A 24,368-nucleotide genomic window follows, 5' to 3' on the forward strand; every position below is an offset into this window, starting at 1 on the left:
TCTGAATTATATACCGATGCAACAACGCTTGCGCTTACCGCCACTGGCTTGACCGTGGTGCCAAGCTCCAATATTATTGGTTTTTCCGTTTCCGATTGATACGAATCCACGTCCTCACAGACATCCGTTGTGCCGGTGGTGACTGCAATCGTGTTGGGCAAAAGTGCCGTCCGCTCATCGCTCGTTTGGCCGCTTAGCAATTTATCAGACATTGTACGCACTTAATTTAGTATGAAGGCTAATTTGCTTTTGCACAAACACACCCACGTATACATATGTAAGTATACACAGATGAAGGCAAATGGGTAATATACTATATTCTTATTTTCAGCTTTATTAACGAATACGTAACGTATGTATGGATATGATAACTGTTTTTATTCAGTCATATTCCGTTTCGCAATTCAAATGAAATTTCAAGTATTGTTTTAACACGCCGCGTTCGCGCTTATAATCGTCCATCAACGACAAATGTTTTCAGTAAAATGTCGCAAGATTTGAGATCGATTCGTTATCGCACCTTCAAGATCACTTTCGTTTTTTAAGCGTTAAAAGTCGAGCTTAGGTTCTCTTTGCGAGGAATATGTGGCAGCGCACGAAATACATAGCAACATATATACACACGAATGAGTATGGGGGAGTGTGCGTATGTATGCACGCAGCCACGTACCAACATATATGGCAGCCAATGTGGCTGACACCACCTTTAATATCATACATACATATAAACCAATAAACGCACATCCATACATTTGTACACAGGTACGTACGTATGTGCTGGTCGTTTCATATGTTGGTGCGCTCTGCTCTGGCTCCATTTGTAATATTTCATACTCCATTCAATATTCAATTTGGTTTTATAGGAATTAGTTTCATAAGTAGATATGAGGGCTTAGCGTAAGTGCCAGCCGCAGCAACCAGACAGAAGCACGGTACCCCTTAGGACCGTTTCAGGTGAGGCTGAAAAGAAGAGTTGTCTTGGGCTGAAGCCTACATATACCAGCCTCTACAATGGCATAATGGATCTTTTGTATTTACCTCATATTTAGACTGAACTGTGTACAAACTGTGTTAGAAGGACCTGGCTCTTAATTGTGGTTATTATACGCTTTGACCTCGGTTAAATGCTTCGTCTCCCATGTGTGGTAAACGCGTTGAGAACGTCCGATCTTGAGTAATCTGAAGGTTTTATTTCATACACTTTATGCTGACTGCGAACGATGAAGCTATGTTGACAGAAAAGTGCTTAGAGATTTACTTATGCCCTCCGAAGACATTCGTAGTCAGAGTGTGAACGTGTAACTGCTACAACTTGGCGCCGCGAGGGAAAATATGTGATCAAGTGTATAGACCGAAATGAAAAGTTCGAATTAGACAAAGTTGACGATATCCTAACCACCATCGATTTTTCTTTTATGTTACGTAATCTAGCTTGTATCAGGGTGTCATATATTCATTTTGGAGCATGCACTCCGTATCAACATAACGGTACCGACAAGATCCCTAGATTATTCTCGAACTCGTGTGAATAATCGGACGGCTAGATATTCTGAAAGAGAAGTGGTTTAAGTAAGGCAGCCCAAATATACATAAGTGTTTCCATGTGTATGTTGGACTCTTAGGAATGCCACGAAATGTGAAAACGGCTTTCATTTTTGTACAATAAGTTATTCTAAGGAGAGAGTTTAACTTTCCGTTATTGTTAACCACACATACTTCCAAGTATATGTCAATTTACCGCTCCATAGCATAGCACAATAAACAGTTCCCGAACAATAGGATCTTACTTACATGCATCATTATTACCAGTTTCATATGCGTCGGGCGCTTGAATAATTGTACCTTGCGGCATTAGCCATTCCGCTGCGACTTTGTTTGCTATTTACTTACTACTTTTGATTAAGAGCTATTCTCTTGCCAGGAATGTGGGGAGGCTGAATGTGGCATATATGTATGTATGTGTATCTTTATACAAATAGGTGCATGTGCACCTACGTGAAACAAAAACAAAAACAGATGTATTATATTATATATATATGTATGTGTGTGTGTGTGCAGCTTGGTTCAACAGAGGTCCAATTATTGCACTTCGTCACACATGCAACAAGTGTATTTGTATTGTCTACCGGCACTCTTGTGTACATGTACATACATTCATGCATACATACATACATACATATGTGTGCTCGTAGCACTAGTTATTCATCAACTGCCACTCTACTATTTGCTAAGATGGAATTGTGATCATTTGTCAACAGTCAGTTTACTCATCCGTCCATTTATTTGACGATCGTCTCACTCTCGATATACTTCATTAGATTCGCATTATAAAGGATGAAGTTGACATAAGACCTGCGTTCGTACTTACATACATATGTATGTGTTTGCACATTTATAACTTTGTCTTCTTCTTCTTGAGCATATGTATACACTTTCTTCTACTGAACTAGACTGACCGAGACCACGATAGCGCATGGGCTCAATCGCCAACGTTAAAGGGATAGTCTAATTGTAAACCACAATATCGAATTGTGCTACATAGAGACGAGCCATTGCCAAACTCCGCTCAACCCGATGGCAAAAGTGCCGCTGAGAAAAGGGTAAAATCCTTTCATTCCCTCCATCTTTCATTTTTCTGATTTATTGGAAACTATGAAAAATAAAGAAAAGAGGTACAGTAAACTGACCTTACAGAATACATGTACATATTCTGAGGTTGTATAACATACTCTCTAGATGAGCCAATTAGATTTCCCAGTACTTTTATATAAAATAAGAAATTTTCATCGAGTTTCGTTAAAGATGAAGATAAAAAGATTTAAAGATAATTACCAAATCCATTGTTTGTGTGTATAAGTTCTATATATCATCGGTATTTGAATGTTTCAAGACTCTGATACATAAATTTTTGTAAGATAGTCTCACCGTTATTCATTAACACATACTGCATTGCTCTATTTCGTTTTATTTATAATTTTATCGAAGTAAACACAAGTGTTTTGCTTAATCGAATGTGGCTTATATTTTTATATGCGATGGCAGTATGTACTCATTTTGTGGGGTATGGAAATGGAGTGAAATATATATACATACATAAGAATATACAGGGCAACAGTTAATGGCTTGGGTGCATTCTCCTTTAGTATGAAATTCTAAAACTTCCATGACATACGCGTTTCTTACTAGTTTAATGCTAGGTTATATGAAGGTGCAGTTGAATCGATAAACACCACACATCAACTAAAAATATTATATTTAAAAAACTTTACTAATCTAATCTAAAATTTGTTTGGTTATGTTCAAATTCCTAAGAATATTTAAGAAGACAATGGGAGATTGAAATTAATCAATTTATTCAAAACATGTCTTGAAATAAAAGCTTCATATTTACCGTCCAAACTTACTGCCTTTACAAGACTTCTTTTTCCTTTGTGGAATATGCTTGAATAACGGTTTATTTAACAAGTAAGGAAAGGCTAAGTTCGGGTGTAACCGAACATTTTATACTCTCGCAATTTATTGCAGAAAATTTATTAAGATAACTCACAAATTTACCCATAAATTCGGCATAAAGTTTAATAGAATAACGAAACTCGTCATATATTGATATGAGGACCGAGGTAATTCCTGAACCGATTTCATTCAATTTCACCAGCAAGGGACACTATATCCAATACTACACGCTTACTTAATTTCGCTAAGATATCTCACATATTAACCAATACATATATGCGTAATAAATCCCAACGAATGTTTGAAAAACCTATAATTAGGTATATGGGAGCTAGGAGATGTTGTGACCCGATTTTAATAATTTTTTGAACAGAGACACACTATTGGAAGAAAACAATTTCCTCTGAATTACATTAAATTAGCTGAGAGATTTACCCACATTTTCGGTTAAAATTTACCCTTAGGCGCTGAGTTCAACATGTTCGATATCTGGGGTCTTGAAAAGTTATAGTCCGTTTTCGACAATTTTTTCACAAGTGATGCCACAGATCATATACTGTATTTGTGTAAAGTTTTATTTCGCTATCATCATTGGTTCCTAATGTATATATTATATAGTGAAGGATTCAGATGGAATTCAAAATTGAGTTATAAAGAAAGTAGTCGTGGTTGTGAACCGATTTCATCCATTTTCCACACATGTCATCAGGATGTCAATAAAATATTATATACCGAATTTCATTGAAATCTGTCGAGTAGTTCTTGAGATATGGTTTTTGACCCATAAGTGGGCGATGCCACGCCCATTTTCCATTTTGTAAAAAGATCTGAGTGCAGCTTCCTTCTGCTATCATTTCTGTGAAATTTTGTGTTTCTGACGTTTCTTGTTAGTGAGTTAACGCACTTTTAGTCATTTTCAACCTAACCTTTGTATGGGAGGTGGGCGTGGTTGTTATCCGATTTCTTTCAGTTTTGGACTGTATAAGGAAACGGCCAAAAGAAACGACTGCAGAAAGTTTGGTTTATATAGCTTTATTGGTTTGCAAAATAGCTTGCACAGACGGACGGACAGACGGACAGACAGACATCCGGATTTGAACTTTACTCGTCACCCTGATCACTTTGGTATATATAACCCTATATCTAACTCGTTTAGTTTTAGGACTTACAAACAACCGTTATGTGGACAAAACTATAATACTCTCTTTAGCAACTTTTGTTGCGAGAGTATAAAAATATGTATTAATGACTGTTTCCTAATAATATCTGGTGGATGGTACTGAAGTAAATCTTTTCAGCAGGATTATTCCTAGTTTTACTCCAATCCGTGTCCGTTGCGGTTACGTAGACCCGAAGTTCATTGGAATTGCTTATTGCTTGTAAGCCATATTCCAGCATAACATAACATAATTTGGAATTTATGTTAAATATATTTTGACTGATGCCTTATTCTAAACGCATTGCTATACCCGACAAACAAAAAAGAGAACATATCCATATATTCAATTCCGTGCGGACCTAAATGATCCAGCATTATAGCAGCGAACGAAAATGAGTTTATTGGGGTCTCACACATTTCATAATAACAAATTTCGTATGTATTTGTTCGTATGTATTTGTTTCGTATGTATTTGTATTTTACTTCACTGGGTATATATGTATTGTATGTATGTAAGTATACTTATGAATAGCAAACAACATGTAATTGAAGACGTTCTTCTCAAATTTCAAATTACTACTGCATTATTGAACAATGCCGCCGCGTAATAATTTAAATTATTAACAAAAGTTTTTATTATTTGTTTTTGTTTTTTTCAAGCATACATACACTCGATATCTAAAATATCAGTTTGTAAGTCGTAATTGGGTCAACATTACATTTGTTTACTACAAAATCTAAAAGCACAAACATTACCCATTCAGTTTTCAAAGAAGTTAGTGCTCCAAATTAAGAACGCGTTTCAAAGCATAGCATAATACTTCAATAATTTCACATATTAAATTGTCATATAATTTACGAAATGCGGTTTATTGCTCACACAAATATTAATGCGCAAATTTTAAAGGCCGAATTTCGAAGAACTTAGCTACGGCCTCATCAGTTAAAGCCTTGCGTACTTTTTGATGTTCTTCTACAATGGGACTGACGACTTCGATAGCCAGTTTTTTCAATTCGCCCGTTAGTAACTCTCCCTTTATGTACGCAGTCCCAACTTCTTCCAACCTAGTGTCGTCTTCTAGGAAGAATTTCAGTAGTTGGAATGCGACGTCCACATCAGGATTACCGCCTAATTTGCGATGTTCCTCAACTGTGGCACGTCCACCAGAAAATGCATATTTATTGATTTTATTTTTGATTTGTTTTGGAGTATCCGTGAGAAAGACGGCTGAATTGTTATCACTGGCCGACATTTTCGATTTTGCGCCTTGCAGCGCAGGGAAAAAGCTCGAATGCAACAGAGCACATTTTGGAAAGCCAAGACGTGGGGCCACATCACGTGTCATACGAAAATATGGATCCTGATCGATTGCACAGGGTATGAGACAATGTACTGGCTTTTTGCTTGTAAATAAAAATGGAAACGTGCTGGAAAGTGCTGGAGCAGCTTGTACAGCAGGAAAACTGATTTTACCAATTATATCAGAATCACCAAAACCGAAAATGCCTTTCACTTGATTAAATGTCACACATTTTTGTATGCGGACCATATTCTGATACATCGCTGGGCATTTGCTAAAATAAAATTCATCATTAGCATCGAAAATATTTGTAAGTAAATTCATGATATTTACCCAATAAACTCGAAATCATTAAATATGAATGTTTTCTCCGGATCGAAACCAATTGCGATTATATCTTTAGCATTTTCATATGCCAATTTTATAGCTTCCTCGACCTTGAGGTCCTTCCATAGTGATTTCTCGTCATCAGTCAATTGTATGACCAGCGGTACATCGAATGTTTCTTGCAGCCATCTGTGGACATATTTTTAAATTGTGTGTTATTGTTGTAAATAATTTATCATTGTTTGAGTAACGAAAAGCACTTACTTGGCCATATAGAATGGTATCAAATGTCCTATATGCAAGGAGCCAGAACTTGGACCGCGTCCTGTATATAGATAAAATGGTTTGCCCTGCTCTTTTAAAGTTAAAATTGTATGGAAATCGCGATGCGAGAAGAAAATTCCACGTCGCAAAAAATGGTGAACTGGGTTGCCTGTTATCTTTTCAAAACGTGCTATCAATTCTTCATCAATTTTCGACGAACCAAAACGTTCTATTAAATCAATATATAGTTAAAACACACACAAAATGAAAAATATAAATGTAATCATACTTATAAGTTTATCATAATCGATGCCCTCATCTGTGGAGCTAGTAACATTCCATGGATCAACAATGTCGCCCTCATTTTCGGTAGCCTCCACACCGTTCGCTACCTTGTCTTTGTCCAATTTCTCGTCGTTAACGTTATTTAATGTGAGGGCATCCACACCTTCAGCCACACCTGGAGATTCAGTCTTATCCATATTTCGTGGTGTTTGGTGGACAGATTTGCTTGCTCTAACACGTGTACACTGCATAATGAAATGTTTGCAATAATTGAATCTATTTAAATAACACACGGAGTTCTTTTCGATTAGTCAAAACACCCCCTTACCGATTTCTTAACGACCGAAATTAGTTCAGGAAGTGGAAAATATGCCCAATAATTTATCGAACGACTCAACTTGAATTTGCACAAATTAAAGTAGCAACAAATTTACGAGTTTTACGGTTGTGGACATAAATATTTCGTCAGCGGCAATGCAAACAGCTGTTTACAGTGTTCAAAATAAGAATGTTTGTGGAAAGTAAATTATTATTTCAGTGTACTCCAAAGGAAATCTTTAAGCTCATCAAAACAGTCTCAAATATTCCTCCAACGAGCAGACGAGTAATTTCAATATAATTTGTTGTTTTTTTAATAAGAATAAATTTGTTAAAAGAATGATTTTCATATAACCACTAACTGTAATCATCAACTCCATCAATTCTCTATTGGGTATATTGACAAATGCAACACTGCATTGATTCGTTGTTGCATTAATCAAGAAAGTCTTTGTGTTAGTTATTTATATTTTTTTATTAAGAGGGAGTTTTTACAATTTAAAAAGTGAAGTGAATAATCCATACAAAATACAATATGCCAATTATGTACAATACCGGAGATTGGTTTGCTCTGCGGCCGGATACATATAGGTAAGTAATGAAATCAATCATGTACAGTGCCGTTCAAATATCGCATACATATCTTTGACAGAAAATTGGATCTCTTTACTCCTGATTGGCCTCTTGATGTAGATTTGGAGTACATGCAAGTGGTAGGGGCACCATTTGGTGGACCATTAGCAATGATTCGAGATTCTAAACAAATCGTCCCTATTAAAGGAAGTGTCAAGCCCATGATTCGCATTTTCAACACAGCCGGTATGGAGCTTGGAAAAATAGTGGTATGTTTGAAATACATATATTGGTATACTATTGAGGATTATATTATTCTGTTTTTTTCCCCTGCTATATAGTGGAATCACGGGAAGATAATTAAGATGGGTTGGTCAGATGTAGAGGAGCTCATATGTGTTCAAGATGACGCGCTGGTTTTCATCTTTGACATGTTTGGAAACGAAAAAGAGTCATATAGTATGGGACAGGAGGCTAGCTTAACTAAGGTAGATGGGATTCAATATTTTTTTTGAGTTCAACTAAATATGCAATATTAAGATTGTAGATGCGAAAATCTTTCAATCCATATCTGGAACCGGTGTTGCTGTGCTTACAACAACTGGACGAATTTTCTTGAAACTAAACAATTCAAAAGATGTCCGCACACGACAATTACCTGAAATTCCAAGTAAGCCAAACTAAATCAAAATGCTACTGTAAAAGCTATACCTAAAATGATCAAACGTTGTGATTATAGAATCGGCATCAGAATGCTCATGCTGGGAAATAATCACAGAAGAACGAAACACTTACTGCCTGCTGGGTCGGGATCAGGAAGTCGTTAAATTATTTCCGGGCGAATCTGTAGGCACAGTGACGCGAAACCTTTTTGATAGGCCGTTCGAACGTATCCTGCTCATGTCAGTTTCTTACAACCAGCAGAATCTGGCGCTCTATACAAATAATGGTCTTTTGTGGCTAGGGACGGTGGATATGAAGAAAAAATATTGTGAATTCGATACGGGTCGCAAAGATATTCCACGCCAAATCGAATGGGTTATGAACTCGGAAAAAAATGATGCCGACGCTGTGGTAATTTCGTATCCTTCATTTTTACTGGTGGTAAATCGTAATGGTGATAAAAACCTGTTCACTTATGACCCAGCCATATTCCTAATTGCCGAAATGGATGGCGTGCGTATCATTACAAACAATGCGCACGAAATGATTCAAAAGCTGCCAAAATGTGTGCAAAACATATTTGCTGTAAATAGCCAGGAGCCTTCGAGCTTCCTTTTTGAAGCACAGAAGAAATACCAAGAGCAGTCCCATCAAGCCGACGAATATCTGAGTCTATTTCGCAACAAAATGGATGTTGCTGTGGATGAATGCATAGAGGCGGCAGGGTATGAATTCTGTACAGAAACACAAAAGAGCTTACTTCGGGTGAGTGCTGCTATTTTTTTTTTTTTTTTTATTTAACTGAAATCGAAACTTTTATTTTCAAATAATAGACGGCGTACTTCGGTAAAGGCTTTATCCCTTCCCACAATCCCGATGAATATATGCACATCCTTAGAATACTGCGGGTGCTTAACGCTCTTCGTCATGAAAATATTGCTATGCCACTGACTTACAAACAGTAAGTGTCGCATAAATGCTATATGTATAAGTATATTTGTGTGTAATAACTGTCTTTTGTATTTAGATTTTCTCATTTGCAAGCAGAAGTTGTGCTGGGACGCCTGGTATTTCGCAAGCACTATGCCATAGCAATTCAGATTGCAAAACACTTAAATTTGCCAGAATCGTGGATTTTGGAGCACTGGGCATACCACAAAGTCATAAATGACAAAAGTACATGAAATAGAATTTTATTTTTCAAGACAGTAACATTCTCATTCCAGACGACAATGAGGTGGCCCGGAAAATCACGGAGAAATTCAAAAATCCTTCAATACATGGAATCTCGTTTTGTAACATCGCAGAGAAAGCGCATGATGTGGGACGAGATGAGCTGGCTATAAAGGTGAATTTTTAAGCAAAGTTTCTTTTACAAAACAATAAATATATAAACAATGGTTTACTGCTTAGCTACTTGAACTGGAACCACGCGCGTCGCTACAAGTGCCATTATTGCTGAAATTGGGGAAATATGATCGTGCCATAAGAAGTGCCACTCAGTCAGGCGACAGTGAACTTGTGGCCACGGTGCTACTGGAGATCAAAAAGAAAATGATGCTTGCGAACTTCAATGTAAAGAAGAATGATCGAATTCGTACTAAATGGCATATTTTGAACTATTATTATTTTAGATTATCATTCGTGAGTACCCCATGGCTTTAAATATCTACAAGAAAATGATGAACGAATGGAGCCGAACTGCGCTGTATGACATCTACAACCAAGAAGACGATCAAAAATCGATTGCCGAGTACCATTTTCGCAATGCTCTTGAAAGCGACAGCTTAGAGTCAAATTTGCCAATCATCGCCAACAGTTATACGCAGGGGCGTAAAAATATCGAGGCTGAATTGTGCGCAGACACAGGCAAGATGTTAAAGCTACAAAAGAATGTGTTGAATCCAAAGTAAGTTGAGAAGAACTTAAAGATTTTTTACGTTATATTATGTTGCATATAACATAAAAAATATTTTTAGATATGGCAAGGTGCATCAAATCAATTTTAGCGGTCTCTCCATACATGACACCATAATGCAGTTGTTGCAAATTGGTGAACTGAAGGAAGCAGAAAAAATCAAAAGTGATTTCAAAGTGCCAGACAAGCGCTTCTGGTGGTTGCGCATTATAACCTTGTCCGAAAAATTCAAATGGGACGATTTGGAGAAGTTTGCCAAAAGTAAGAAAAGTCCCATTGGCTATGAGCCGTTTGTGGAAGTGTGCCTTAGGCAGAATAATTTGCATGAAGCGCGCAAATACATTAGCAAATGTCGTGATGACCGAAAAGCGCATTGGTATTTACGTTCAGAGTAAGCATCCAAAATATTGCGTTTATTTCCAAGATAATTTACACATTCCTTTTTCCACAGGCTCTGGGATGAAGCGGCGGACAGTGCATTTGAAAACCGTGATATCAACACTTTATACACCATACAAAACAAAGCCAGTGCGATTGGTAATCGTGTGCTTTTGGAGAAAATCAGCGCACATATTGCCGTCTTGGCTTTGAAGAAATAAAAGAGCAGTTGCATTTGCTTAAAATATTAGAAGAAATAAAATAACTCCGTATGTGTTACTTTGACATTTTCAAAGGGACATTTATTTTCCATATATGTATATTTATCATACGTACATATATATGTATATACGTTAATATGTATGTAGTAATTATGTGTAGTTATTTATGAAGGTATTTAGGTAATAGATCACATAAAGCAAAAAGAAATATATTTATTTATATTTAACTAACACTCTTGCTTTTTTCATTTTAATATTTCTCATATTTAAATACATATGCATATTTGTATACTAAATATTCAATGTTAAGGACAATGTTTCACATAAAATATTGTTACTATATATCATACGATTAGTTGTAGATACTTTATATGCTTTGTATAGATGTTGTATTATTATTATTATATTCATTACAATTATATATGTTTTACGAACAAAACACAGCAGTCTTATATAAGATGAATTTATTTGAATTAATTTTTTTGTTTTAAATAGGTTTTGCAGTGTATTGACGCTTTTCGCATATTGTTAATAAATAATTGCATAAAGCTGCACCAGTAGACCATTCAAATGTTTCTTTTTTTCTCTTAATTAAAATTGTTAGGTGATTTGGGGTAGTTATTAGCAGATCAATCGTGCTTGTCTGATGGTACTTCGAAAGTATGGAAATTGTTTTGAATTATATGAATATTATCATTAATACATATGTGATTCGAATGTGTGGATACAATTTTAACAAGTATATATTTCATACCCCAGAAATCGGTGTATTCTATTTCAAAATAAACTGGATAATTAATATAAAACTAACATTAAATTATTTTTGTCATCATTTCATTGAGAAACACCCAAACATCAAAATATTAATTATTTACTTACGCGTTTTTAACCATGAACACACTCATATTTCTATAGAAAAGCGATATCCATATTGTTTTGTATAATTTTTTGCTATACTGTATATATGTATGTACAATCGCTAATTTTTTTGTAATTTTTATTTCACAATCTAATTTACATATTCATAATCATATAGAATTACTTTCAATTTAAACTATTTTTACGTCCATGAAGTTTAACTCTTAATACATACAGAAAGGTTTGAATAATATGTTAAGCTAAATTGGATTACCACAAATTGGCTCTCACTCCAGTAAGGAGCGGCCAAAGCGGTTGCTTTGCCAACTGTCGACATAGAGTAATGTTTCTAGGGGTTATACTTATGTATGTATATGCATATATTTTTCTTTAAAAGAAAATTTCAAATAATTTCAGTTATTACATATACACACATCATTTTTAAACAAATCCGTGAATTAACTTGTCTATCATTTGACTATTTACTAACTATGCTAAATACTATATATGTACAAAAATAGTATAATTACATTTTCAAATTAAAAGTTAGTAACTAATTTGCCTACAAGAATAGTGACTAGTTAAAGAGCATAAATAAAATTTCATATGTAATTAATTGCATTATATTTCGCTATAAATATTAAAACATAGTGTGAGTAAAAAATCGAGGAGAAAGAAAACTTTGTAAAAATGAAGAAGTGCCTACGCAGTTCAACCATTGTTGAACTTCAAAACTTTTGCCCATTCTGCAAACTTTCCCCACTTTGCCAATGCAAATACTTATTTTTAATTTTGTTCTTTTCAGTTTTCAGTTTTTATGACGACGCATAGTCAAGGATACATGTTGAACTCCTTAAGAGATAATTTTTGGTACAGCGAGTTTAATTAGTTACGTTAAATATAATATGCATTTGTATATGTATACTTGTTTATAAATTTCTTTAATTGGATTGAGTGACACCGCGTGCAGTCAAAAGAAAGAACGTGCTGGATTCAAAATCAACAGTATATATTAACAGCATATATTGTAGCGTAAAATAGAATTAATAGAATTGATAGAATGCCGAATCCCTTTGTGTTTATTTATTTATTTATGTATATATAAGACATAAAAGCTGCATCTTCCTTGAACTGTGAGAAAGTGCTTTATAAATATTTGAGAATAAATAAATATATGTGTTTCAAAAATAACAATTTTTATTGCAAATACGACCAATTTAAAATGCAAATGTTGAATTAATAATAAGTCGTATACAATATTGGATGAATTCAAGGCGTTGGAAGCAAGGAAAAGAAACTATGTAATTGAGTCAAACAAAACATTTAAAATACCAAAAAATCAAACGGAACAAAATATAATTTGGGAAATTTTCGTTTTACCTCCAAAGCAATAAAAGCGTCATAATTTCTGCAGCAAAGCGCACCCACAACTACACGCCTAAACTGCTGTGTTCTCCCAAACTTTTCTCATCTCTCTCCTTCATTGTTGCTAATTTCTCAATTCAATAGTTTTCCGATCATTTCATGTCGCCATTTTGCCTTTCCGCAGTCTTCATCATTTACATCACAGCCAAATTTACATTCACGCTTAATTTACATGTATGTATGTACGAATATTCTAATAACTATGTAATCCCCATGTGACAGACGTACATATAACGTAAGCATTCAGTTTATTGTCCTCGAATACATTGCACTTTTATTATAGTTTTCGCTCAACTGCTGCTGTATGGAGCACAAATCGTCAATACCGACTACAGGACCCATGGCAGCGACATTCGAACAATGATTGACCGACAAGCCGCCGCCTGCAGCTGCATTATCATTTCTAACGGCATTTGCATTGTAATTACTGCCATTGTTGGTATTGTCGCAGCTATTATTGGCATTCGTATTGCCAATCGAATGTTTGTTATGGCCAGTTTTATTGTTGTTGCTGCTGTTGTCATTATTGTTGTTAATATGTGTTTTACCCGCACCGCCATGGTTGGCACGAAGGTTTGCCAAAAATTTCTGTTTAAATGTGTTTGCGGAGTACTTATGCTCGATGAAAGTGGGTGAAATGATGGGCGAGCTGCCGAAGATGGGCGCAACGGCATTGCTATTGGCATTCATTGGTGTGCCGTTAACGCTGACCGCAACTGTGGCCACCGGTGGTGCCCCGATGACTGCGGCAGGAACACGACTATTGACGGCTGCGCTGTTGGCATTAGCGATCGACGGAGCTGCAGTGAGCAGTTGCCCATTGAATGGCATGCATGCGGAGTTGCTTGCATTAATTTGTTCTATAAACAACAAAAGAGAAGGAGAGAGAAAAAGAATAGAAATAAAAGTAACCAAAAATAAAAAAAAAGAAAAATAAAGTTTAAAAGACAGTAAAAAAGTATGTATGTATATAGTACATAACACTGGGAATGAGCATATTCCAGACTTGAAGATTTTATTTTTGTCGTAGAACTCGGAAACATTTTTTAAAGGTAATTTGCCTTATTTAGTATTGAAATATTTGAAATTTGAAAAAAAAATTAAGTTTTCCACCGTACACCAGTGTAGCGACGGATTTTAAAACTTCCAACACATAAGGAATTTCTTTAAATTAAAATATGATTATAAATATTAATGCGCGTACAAGAAACAATTTTATTTAAAATAAATATAAAGTTTTTTTATAATACTGTTCACGTTTACACTAAATCATCATATCCTTAAAGGAGCTCACTAATTAAAAAAAACTATTTATAATAAAAATTAAAATTTTACATATTTAACTATCATACGATTTTTTTTTTGTTTTCTTTAATCAGAATCAACCTATTTATAAACACAAAACATGGGGATATATTCGCTAAAATGGAAAGTGCTTCGAATAGCGTTGAAATGAAATAAAACTCATATTCTGTTCACTATAGTTAATAATTGATGTCAAGACTAGCAACACACATACTTACATATATATGTGTAAAGTCATAGATATGGTCCTGGTACTTGAAATGTACATTTTTCGTGTAAGAGTCTGTAAAAATCGTTCACCTACTATACATTATGATACTTCAATTTGTTTGTAGTTTTTCGTTTACTAGGCCGGTATCCAGGTAAAGTAGTACCTCTTTATTAGACTCGACTCACTTTGAGCTCTTTTTTTTACTAATTTATACAACATTAAAAGTGAGGTTATCTCGACCACATTAAGACATTTAGCTTGTGAGACATTTATCGAAATGATCTAACATCTGTAGTTTACTATTCCAAAATCAAATAAAGCATAAACTTTAGCTTATATGTGTAATTGGTATAGCATTTTTTATATTTATATAATTTTTAATTTTTTTTAATTTGAATAGGAGATCAGCAGTTATCAAAGCAATACAATATAGTGTTTAGAAAATCAGTATAAAATATACACAAAAATGAGTACAAAATAATAATAATTAACTACGTAAATTATTTATAAAGAGTAGTATTGCACGAACCAACTAAATAAATATACAAAATAATTTAAATTTAAATTCTAAAATAAATCGCAGCAGTCTAAATTTACAAGGATACTTGAAGGTTGTCACTAACTAATGCTAATATTGGTAAGAATGTATGGTATATATGTACATACATATGCATTTATCAATATTTGTATAAATAGAAATAGTAAATGTATCATTTTTAATAATTTCAAAGCATTCTTTCTTTCTTTCTTTCATTTTTCATGTTTTGCATACATATATGTATATATTTGTTCGAGTGCAGAGTACAAGCATTGCAGAATATTAAATACACCAACACTTAATTGCAATACGAGTAGAGTGTATTTGACTTCTATAGTTTATGTATGTGAGATTTTTGTATACCGTTTGTGTTTGCGCTTTTAATCGCTAAATAAATGCTGGTCTAATTTCGAATTATCGGGAGTTGTTTCATTAGGAACCTACCCTAGTTGCAGGGGCTTAAAGAAACAAAGACGGAAGCATCTATGCTAATGCTATTAAAATGGTGCACCAGGAGATTGCAATTACACCCATAATAAAATTTTAGATGCTACATGATGTTAAATACATACAAATCTTTCATTAAATTCTTTGAATAAATTTTTTTAGCAACTCCAACATTTGTGATATATGTATAAGGGTAGTTGACTTCATTAAACTAACTACATATATTTCAATTTTGTAAATAAATAAATAAAAATCGATAAATCATAAAGTGTCATCGAAATTTAAACTTTTTCAAACCAAATTACGCAATGTATTTGCAATGCATTCTCCAGGTGCAACCACGTACTCACAAATGTTTACAAGAATACTTCTGGTGTCGCGGAAATAACAAATTTTGCGCTTAAAAGTTCGCAGCATTAACACTTTTAAGGAACTGACAAATATTTTTGGCGTATTCTGGCGTGTTTGCCAATAACAGACGACAGCCATTTACTTAGGTATGCTGTGTGCCTATAATAAGCCAATACACCAATCAATTATGGTTAGCCTTTTCATTAGCTTTGTGCAAATGTTTTTTGTTTGGTTGTTTGTTTTTTCTTTTTCAATTTACTGAAAAGTTACTAAATCCCAAATGTTTTATTTGAATTCACGCCGCATCAGTAGTGTCTTTAGTATAGGCTACGTTTCATCGTTGAGAACGCCTACCACTGCGTCAGCAGAAGCAGCAGCAACAATCGCGTTCGCCATACCAGCAACACCAGCGCCAGCAGCAACAACACCATTACCCACTGTGGCAGCAGCAACACCGACACCATTGGCATTAGCAACGCTACCGTTATTCATATTCATATTCATATTGGCATTTGATGAAGCTGTGGACGTCGAAGTTGATGTGGACACACCCGACAGGTGTATACTGCCAATTATGTGAGGCGTTTTCTTGTGTTGCTGTTGTTGCTGATGGTGATGCAACAGTGTGCCAGACGACAAGGAAATACTCTTTTGTTGGTGTTGCTGTTGTTGCATTGGTGTCGGCCCACTTGGACTTATGGGAGTCAAAGGAAGATTATGAGTTGTCTGTGTCTGTTGTTGCTGTTGTTGTTGTTGTGTAATTGTCAGCGTCTGTATGGGTGTTTTAGTGGGCGACGTAGCTGGCGTGAGAATGCCTAAATTGACAAGATTCGGCAGCGCAATTTTGGATGTTTGTTGAGATTGTTGCTGCTTCGATTGTACTTTATCAACGATTGCCTGCAGCTTATGTTGCTGGTGCGCAATGATATCGACTGAACCAACAGCATTAGCTGCGGCTGCAGCTGCTGCAGCCTGTGCCGCTGCGTTTGTGGCCAATTTCAGAATTTTACTGGCCGTTGCATTAGCGGCCAACAAGTTGGTAGCTGCAGTCGCAGTTTTAGTTGCTGTTTGCGTTGCCAGCACGCCATTGCCACTGATACCGGTAGTGTTGCCACTGCTACTGCTGCGAACTAAATTGTTATTGTTACCTGATGATGCTGTTGCCGACGCTCCAATACTTTGCAATTGTGGTTGCTGTTGGCTGCCGAACTGATGTTGCTGCTGCTGCTGCTGAGGTTGATGATGTTGGTGATGATGTAAGCTGAGACCAACACCATTTGTGGTGGCCACAACGTTGGGACTGCCACTGCCTAGTGAACCGTTCGTCAATTGCTGCAGCACATTATTTGTGACCACAGAACTTGTGGTGTTGCCACCACCACCACCATTATTACCAGCAGAATTACTGTTGCCGTTATAGGTGTTGCCGCTGGCACTGCCGTGACAGCTACTGGCGCTACTCGACATATTGCTGATACTGGATGGACTGAGTGAACCCAACGACTGCGAGGGCGAGCTGCTGCGTTGCAAAATGATGCCTGACGCATTGACGCCCGTGCCGCTGCTGCTAGATGTTATATTCGCTACATGCTGTGCGCTCAAGATGCTCTCTGGTGATGAATTGTGTGATACCAATGCGTGATTCTTCAAGCCTTGAGCAGTTTTGTAGCTTTTACCGCAGTGACACTTGTAGCCTTTGCGCACCCTGCAACAATAAATGTTCAATTAATTATCTTTTACAAATACACATTTGGTTTATGAATACAAAGTGCCTAAAATATAATTTAATATTTCTGCCAAAGCCTTTCGACGAAGATATTATATCTACCTCATTTGGATCATCTTGAACAAATTTGATTTCCCTGAATCGCTTTGTGAATACAAAAATCTTAAAAAGTGAGTATATATCAAATTTATACACATCCCATATATTACTAAAGCTATGTCAACTAAACTCGATGGGGAATATTCAATTTATTTTAAACTTCATGCATAACCTACAAATATTCGAAATTACAAAAGCTACGATAAATTGATTTTTTAGGTAAAAAGGACTTTCAAATTCCTATTAGATTCTCATTTTATCGAGATTTTGTTTAAGAACGTTATGTTATGTCCACCCATTCCATAATAGTACAGATTGGATAAAATGATCTAGTTATCAAATTAATCTAAACTATTCTTTTTGCTGAAATTCTTGACATTACTTGTTGGGAATATTAGATAGGAATGGTATTACATGTTTTAGACACTCACTTCCCGTCTTTTTTGTGGCCATTCTTCGAGTGATACTTGATGCCGTTGACGTTCTTGTAACGCTTTTTACAACCAGGCACGGGACACGCAAACGGTTTCTCATTGCCCGGTGTGCCATTGCTGCCGGTACCGGAATGCCTTCACAAATATACATATTTAAATTTCAATGTTCATTTTTCTTACAAATAAAGTTTTGTTGAGCAATCACCTGCTCCCGTAACGCATTATGAACTCGGAACTGAATTCTTCGGTTGTCCAAGAATCATTGCTATCTTCTGACTCCGAAACAACCATTTCGTCATCGTCCATTTCACTGCCTATAGATTTTAGTATAAAACAAAATTTGAAAAAAAGATGCAAAGAGGTGGCAGATTAGTACAAAAAATGGCGTAAAATAAACGTTTTTCTTGCGGTACAGTGCGAATACAGCTTCTTGTCTATACTGATTCGCTTTCTCACCAGTAGGCGTATTGCTGCGATTTGACGACGACATACTGTAACTGTGATGTTTGATCGCCAGCTTCCGTTTGAGCTCGACGCCCGGCGTATTGGCGGATAGGAACGGGCTCTCCTTACGTGCATCTTCCGAGATGAAGCGTAGCACATAGCTCAACGGCAAACATGCAGGCTGCGCCTGCTCTTTTTGTTCGACCACTTTAGGATCATAGTCTGGAAATAAACAAAATTTTGCAAATATTAATTATATGTACATACAATAATAAACGTGTACAAGTAAATTTAAAAAATATATATATTTTTGCATCAGTCAATTTAACATGCAAATGACCTAAGTATGCAGTATTACAAAGTTATTTTTCTCCTCTGTGGACGTCCTTTAATGTCTGTTTAAATGTTGTTGGAGCTGTCAGATCATATAAGGACGGTTTCAAACAAAGATCCGAGAATAAACTCCATTGAGAGCTTTGGGGGCAATACAGACCTCGTTACGAGTATGTTTTTCAGCAAGGAGTGAACAATTCTTTAACTAATTTTCTGTTTAATTATTTTCGATTGATTTGAAACAAAAAGTTTTAATTCACTTTTCACATTTTACTTAACTGCATATACATATTGTAAAGGTATTTATTTATTAAATTTAAAAATATACATACATATGTATGTACTCGTATAACTTTAGAATTTGTGTAAGGAAGAATTTTCGAACATATAGAATTTTATAATTTTCATATATTTATTGTTGTTCGTATCTGCTAAGATTACAATATCAAAATGAAATCTGATGCAAAATATTATGAATTATCAAGATTTGAAATGGGTACTGCCCGCCCGTAATTATATGTCATTGAGTTCAATAGAATGCGGTGCATTGACTGAATTAAGCACATCGATGTTTGAGAAACCTGATTTAAACAAGTTGTTCTGAATTTCAACTTAAATTACATATTGCCCAAAATATATTAATAAATTGAGAATTCACATACAATTCCAAGAATATTTAAAAAACAAACACTATGAAGCATATTTTCTTTTTTCATAATTTTTTGTTCTTATTATGAAATTGCTCTTTCAACTTAAAATCTTTCGATTCCTCCAAAACTGACAAACCAAACAAGTTTGGTAAAATAAAATGTTTCTTACTGGGTTATCGACACAGAATAGAACGTGTGTTAGATCCATTGATAGTTCCACTTTGTGTTGGAATTGCACATAACATTATTCAGTTTTATATTTAATTAAAAAAATAAAAGCTGCGAAGCAGTGAGTGACGAAGTCGCAGGACCAACAAGATAACAGTTGAATTAAAACTAACAGCTATCTCTTCGGCTTTCTTAGTTATTGACTTCTTAGTGTCTTATAGTCTACTATATTGAACCTAGGTATATAATTAATTAATTGTACAAAAATGCATATATTTCGAAATTTGGAAATAATATTAGCATCTGTATTCTTTTGTAAGTTTTTACTTTTATAAATGTAACAGAAGCATTAATTCGATAATGTACATACATACAATTCGGTACATAATATTCAATGTTAACATATGTAAGCATATGAACTCAAGCATTCATATTTAAATTTCAAGTAAATAAATACTATATAAGGATATGATGAATGAAATCAAGTTTAAGCTTCTTCCGAAAAACAACCCCAATCGATGAACCGACTTATTAAATTTTAACGAAAAAACCTTCCCCTAGCCCCAATCATATATCAGGCCTTCCGGTAACTACCCTACAGGTTGATTTTAATAAAAAAATTAAGCATATGTAGCAATACGTCGTAAGGAAGCTAAGTTAATAAGATAATATGGTTTTAATTACGAATAGTCTATTTATATGCAAATCTTTTTTTTTTTTTCAATAATAAATTTTGGAAACACATATGTACATAAATATGTATTAACGTCGTATGTTCATGTTATTTGCTACACAATTCTGAATGAATGAAACTGGCATAACTCACCACTAACTCACTCCCACGCACCACACTAGAATAAGGGAGGAAACTGAATCACTATCTAATCACCATACTAACGAACTGCTCTATCGATTTTGCACCGGCAACGTTAGCAAGCAGCTGACCGTGACGCCAAAGTAAACGTCGACTTTGCCGTCAGCATAATTCATCCATTTCAAATTCACCATACCAACACATCATTAATGTATATACTAATCTCAATAAAGTAAACAAATACTCCCCGCCATATACACTAAACACCGTTTAATCTCAATCTATTTTGTTTGCCGTTCTTTACTAAATAATCACGCGACCACACCACCTTATCGTACTATACTTAATTACATACATACAAATTCAACATATTCAATATTAGAGTTCATCAAAGGCACTAAAAGTCCCTACTCACCGATATGCGTGTCCTCAATATGTTGTATTAGATCTCCTAAACTAGGAAACGTGATGCCGCAGCCATTAAATTTGCAGATATTTATTAAGAACACGGCCATATCCCGACCGATTTGACCGATGAATATAAATGTCGCTCGCTACGCAGCTCTGCTCTGCCCTGCTCTGGCTCTGGCTCCGGCTCTGTCGTTAGCTGCTAATGGTTTGTTTGTTGGCTCTGTTCAACGGCTGGTGCATACAATCAATCAGACAAACACAGCGAAACGTTTATTCAACTTCAGAGCAATTTCTACCGTGAAGAACAATCTTGCATACACACTCGAGCGAGTACGCAGATATGCGAAAATATGAATTAATGCAACGCACCTGCTCACTCGTTACCCTTTTCGCTTTCGCTTTATGCAGTAGTTCTTCTATTTTTCACCACACTATAATTCACTTCAACTCGTTCACTCTCTTGCACACACTGCGTAGTCGTATTATTCACTCGTCACATCACACTTTCTACGCTCTTCACTCTCATGATCAACGAACTTATTGATGCAATACTGATGGGTTACGTCGGTAAATATATTTTGATTAATTTTTGTTACAAAAGGACCTGATTTCTACTTTGCACAAGCGTTTATTATTTTAATAATTAACTAAGTGTATTTATGATGAGATATGACTTATATGCCCCACTTCAATTATTTCGTGCACTTTTTTGCCACCAGCGCAGTCTTTGCGTACATTTTTTCTTGGGCAACGAAGCAGAGTACAACGAAGTGCCGTAGCTGCAACGGCGACTGAATCGATTGTTGTTGGGTATGATAAGGTGGTGAATAAATTCGAAGGTGTTTCGGCGTTGTTGTGGGTTTCAGGTTGCTGCTTAGATGTTTTACCTCGATTCTCTATTTTAGTATTGTTTACCATATATTTATATGATTTGGCTTAATATTTCAGAGCTATTGTGATTCGAATACTATTTTATGATGTGTTGTCAATCTTCTCTACCCTCTGTAGTGTATAACTTTATTTACAACCTGCCATTTCTGCCGGTGGGAAGTGAGAAACTGTTCCAATATGCGATAGATTATAAAATTGTATGAATCTATTAGAAACGGGATCAATTAGGACAATTATTGTCGATTCATTTGTAGTTATACATTATGTAGTAATTCACTGCAACACAATTGTCTGCAAAATCATCAGGAATTAAATATTTGCATTCAGAGCGTACTTAATATTAAACTACTCTTTAACGCTCGTGTCCCAAATGATGCAGCACTGCGTTCGTTATTTTTTGGACGGATTTCAATATCGACCTCCTCCTATTTAGTTTAGGTAGCTTACTTTTCCCCTCAGTTTCAATACGTCTGCTCCATTCTTGCTCTGCTTTACGCCATTCAACACAATTTACAAGCTTTGTTGCCTTTTATATTTCCACCACTGCTGCCTAGTGTTCACCAACACACAAACACGCACTAACACTTACGCACATATACACAATTGGTGTTATGCAATTTGGAACCGTGTTAACTCGAATTATAACAAGCCATGCAAACACTGATTTTTCCAAATTCTCAAGTAAGTTTTCACAAAATTTGTCTGAATTTTCGTTATTCTTCTGTCCTCGACTGTTTTTGTACAATAAACTACCCGCTTTTGTCCAGTTTGGTTACAGCATTTTGCTGCAGCTGCTACTTATCGTTGTTTTTAATTAAAAACATATTTGGTCTGGTAAATGAATCGTACCGAGGCGACGACGTTATGCACGGCGAACGATCGACCCTCTGTGCTCGCGATTCCAAGCGAAACAATCTGCTGCTTGCGTTGCTGTTCCGTTTTGATGCTGCTCAGAATAAACGTCAGCGACGACGTTAGCCGTGATAGGAAAAGTGAATATGTATCTACAAAAGTTCTCTTATAAGCTGTCACAATAAAATAGGGGTTTTCACATTGCACTTCTGCTTTCGATACCTTATTTTTGTTATTGTAAAGATTCTGCGATACCGAATGACAACTTTCTAAATAAGAAGTTTTATAATTCATATCAGCGCAGCTGTTCGCCTGCTACTTCCTGATTGTAGTTGTATCCGGTACTAGTGAACGAAATGTATGCTTAATCTTAAAGAGCCAATCAGATTCAATTAGATTCCTTCTAGTCTGCGTCCAGCAAAGCGATTTTGTTTTGCTTGCTGCAAAGTATACCGTATAAAATTTCCCACTTGTTCTGGGTACGTGGACCGGATTATCGCGGAAACTATATCTAGACCCTTCCCATCTTTCGTCCATGGCATCAGCCATTGATGTATTATTTTGTCAAAAACCCTTTAAAGGAAATTACGCGATTAAACTTTCGTAAACTTTACTTTTGAATTGTGGTCAATAACGAAGCTGTATCGGAAATCTCGCAACAATCGAAGTTGTATCGATGATAATTGAAAATTACTGGGTATTAGCGCCACCTATCTGTCAAATGGACAACCTATCAGGAAACACTACTTTATTTTGGAATTCAGTTCTACTTCGAACTTACTTGCATTTTGAAAATAATTGATTATAGGTTTTTATATTTCCAGAGGTAAACTATATATAAATTCAGACAATTCCTATATTTGCTCTGTTTATGTACGGAGGACGAAGTATGCAGTTGCATACTCAAGTTATGTAATTTCAATTTGATCACACGATGCTTCATATAAAAGTTCGTACCAATGTGGTAATAGGATGTGCGCATCCATGCCAATACGACCTCATTGATATATGTTTACATGTATTATACTTATGTATATAAAGGCTAGTACCTTTTTATTCTAACATAATGAGAATTTTTTCAATAAACCTAAAAATAATTCTATTGCAGATTATTTTGCCCATCATTATTAAAATTTGTATTAATCCTCTGAAATAACCCTCTCCTCAAGTTGGCAGTGATGTATTTATAAAACCTCCCAAATACCTCCAATAGTTCAATTTCACCACAGCCCATTTGCTAATATCACTGCTCAATCAGTTGGCAAACATTTTATAAAACGTTTAATTCTTCCAAAATTAGTTAACAGTTTTCCCCTTCTACTATATTTTTTCTATTGAATTTATAAAAATGGGATTAGTTCGTACATCTATTGCAAATTATATAGAGAGCAAAATTAAAAACCATGGGTTTAATTGTTTAATCACTCTTAAAATTTTCGCATGCGATTTTTATAATATATCAGCAGTTCAACTCATATCGGCTAATGTGACAACAATTCAAAAATACCGAGTACATCGTTTAATTGTAAAATTATTTTGGATACACGGCAG

At 35.3% G+C, this 24,368-nt stretch overlaps 3 protein-coding genes and 1 long non-coding RNA gene across 6 annotated transcripts; 2 read left to right on the plus strand and 2 right to left on the minus strand.

The window, feature by feature from the left end:
* Positions 1-5,050: 5,050 nt before the first annotated feature.
* LOC105217891 (tryptophan--tRNA ligase, cytoplasmic) lies at positions 5,051-7,279 on the minus strand. The gene is made up of 5 exons (XM_011193134.3): positions 7,118-7,279; positions 6,794-7,034; positions 6,505-6,733; positions 6,247-6,429; positions 5,051-6,187 (listed from the first exon to the last, which is right to left on the minus strand). Exons 2-5 carry the CDS (start codon positions 6,984-6,986, stop codon positions 5,500-5,502), a joined length of 1,293 nt encoding a protein of 430 aa, XP_011191436.2. The 5' UTR covers positions 6,987-7,034; positions 7,118-7,279; the 3' UTR covers positions 5,051-5,499.
* A 240-nt stretch (positions 7,280-7,519) lies between these two features.
* On the plus strand, positions 7,520-11,882 carry Vps16_1 (vacuolar protein sorting-associated protein 16 homolog). The gene is made up of 12 exons (XM_011193146.3): positions 7,520-7,698; positions 7,760-7,949; positions 8,022-8,168; positions 8,221-8,350; positions 8,420-9,108; positions 9,177-9,304; positions 9,371-9,519; positions 9,570-9,691; positions 9,757-9,918; positions 9,978-10,252; positions 10,323-10,652; positions 10,713-11,882. Exons 1-12 carry the CDS (start codon positions 7,643-7,645, stop codon positions 10,858-10,860), a joined length of 2,526 nt encoding a protein of 841 aa, XP_011191448.1. The 5' UTR covers positions 7,520-7,642; the 3' UTR covers positions 10,861-11,882.
* Positions 11,883-11,908: 26 nt separating this feature from the next.
* Positions 11,909-22,974, minus strand: LOC105217918 (protein bunched, class 2/F/G isoform). Of its 3 annotated transcripts, none has more exons than XM_029045894.2 (6): positions 21,079-22,971; positions 18,711-18,920; positions 18,460-18,568; positions 18,252-18,389; positions 17,144-17,700; positions 11,909-14,003 (listed from the first exon to the last, which is right to left on the minus strand). In XM_029045894.2, exons 1-6 carry the CDS (start codon positions 21,176-21,178, stop codon positions 13,387-13,389), a joined length of 1,731 nt encoding a protein of 576 aa, XP_028901727.2. In that variant the 5' UTR covers positions 21,179-22,971; the 3' UTR covers positions 11,909-13,386. The 3 variants fall into 3 exon arrangements, with proteins under 3 accessions (XP_028901727.2, XP_054081279.1, XP_011191474.2); XM_054225304.1 differs by lacking the exon at positions 11,909-14,003 and having other exon boundaries at positions 15,770-17,700; positions 21,079-22,256; positions 22,315-22,974; XM_011193172.3 differs by lacking the exon at positions 11,909-14,003 and having other exon boundaries at positions 15,770-17,700; positions 21,079-22,974.
* On the plus strand, positions 14,003-14,843 carry LOC128919840 (uncharacterized). The gene is made up of 2 exons (XR_008469979.1): positions 14,003-14,195; positions 14,523-14,843. It is a non-coding gene; the product is annotated as an uncharacterized LOC128919840 (long non-coding RNA).
* Positions 22,975-24,368: the final 1,394 nt, after the last annotated feature.

The sequence above is a fragment of the Zeugodacus cucurbitae genome, chromosome 2 (genome assembly GCF_028554725.1).
Source record: "Zeugodacus cucurbitae isolate PBARC_wt_2022May chromosome 2, idZeuCucr1.2, whole genome shotgun sequence".
In the NCBI taxonomy this organism is placed as follows: domain Eukaryota; kingdom Metazoa; phylum Arthropoda; class Insecta; order Diptera; family Tephritidae; genus Zeugodacus; species Zeugodacus cucurbitae.

Coding starts and splice junctions, on each gene's coding strand:
- LOC105217891 (XM_011193134.3), bottom strand. CDS start 6,986: ATGGATAAGACTGAATCTCCAGGTGTGGCTGAAGGTGTGGATGCCCTC. Junction 6,430..6,504: donor ATACCATTCTATATGGCCAA/GTAAGTGCTTTT, acceptor ATATGTCCACAG/ATGGCTGCAAGAAACATTCG. Junction 6,188..6,246: donor AATGATTTCGAGTTTATTGG/GTAAATATCATG, acceptor ATTTTATTTTAG/CAAATGCCCAGCGATGTATC.
- Vps16_1 (XM_011193146.3), top strand. CDS start 7,643: ATGCCAATTATGTACAATACCGGAGATTGGTTTGCTCTGCGGCCGGAT. Junction 9,919..9,977: donor TGATGCTTGCGAACTTCAAT/GTAAAGAAGAAT, acceptor TTATTATTTTAG/ATTATCATTCGTGAGTACCC. Junction 10,253..10,322: donor AAGAATGTGTTGAATCCAAA/GTAAGTTGAGAA, acceptor AAATATTTTTAG/ATATGGCAAGGTGCATCAAA.
- LOC105217918 (XM_054225304.1), bottom strand. CDS start 21,178: ATGGCCGTGTTCTTAATAAATATCTGCAAATTTAATGGCTGCGGCATC. Junction 18,921..21,078: donor TATTGAGGACACGCATATCG/GTGAGTAGGGAC, acceptor GTTTATTTCCAG/ACTATGATCCTAAAGTGGTC. Junction 18,390..18,459: donor ATAATGCGTTACGGGAGCAG/GTGATTGCTCAA, acceptor ATATTTGTGAAG/GCATTCCGGTACCGGCAGCA.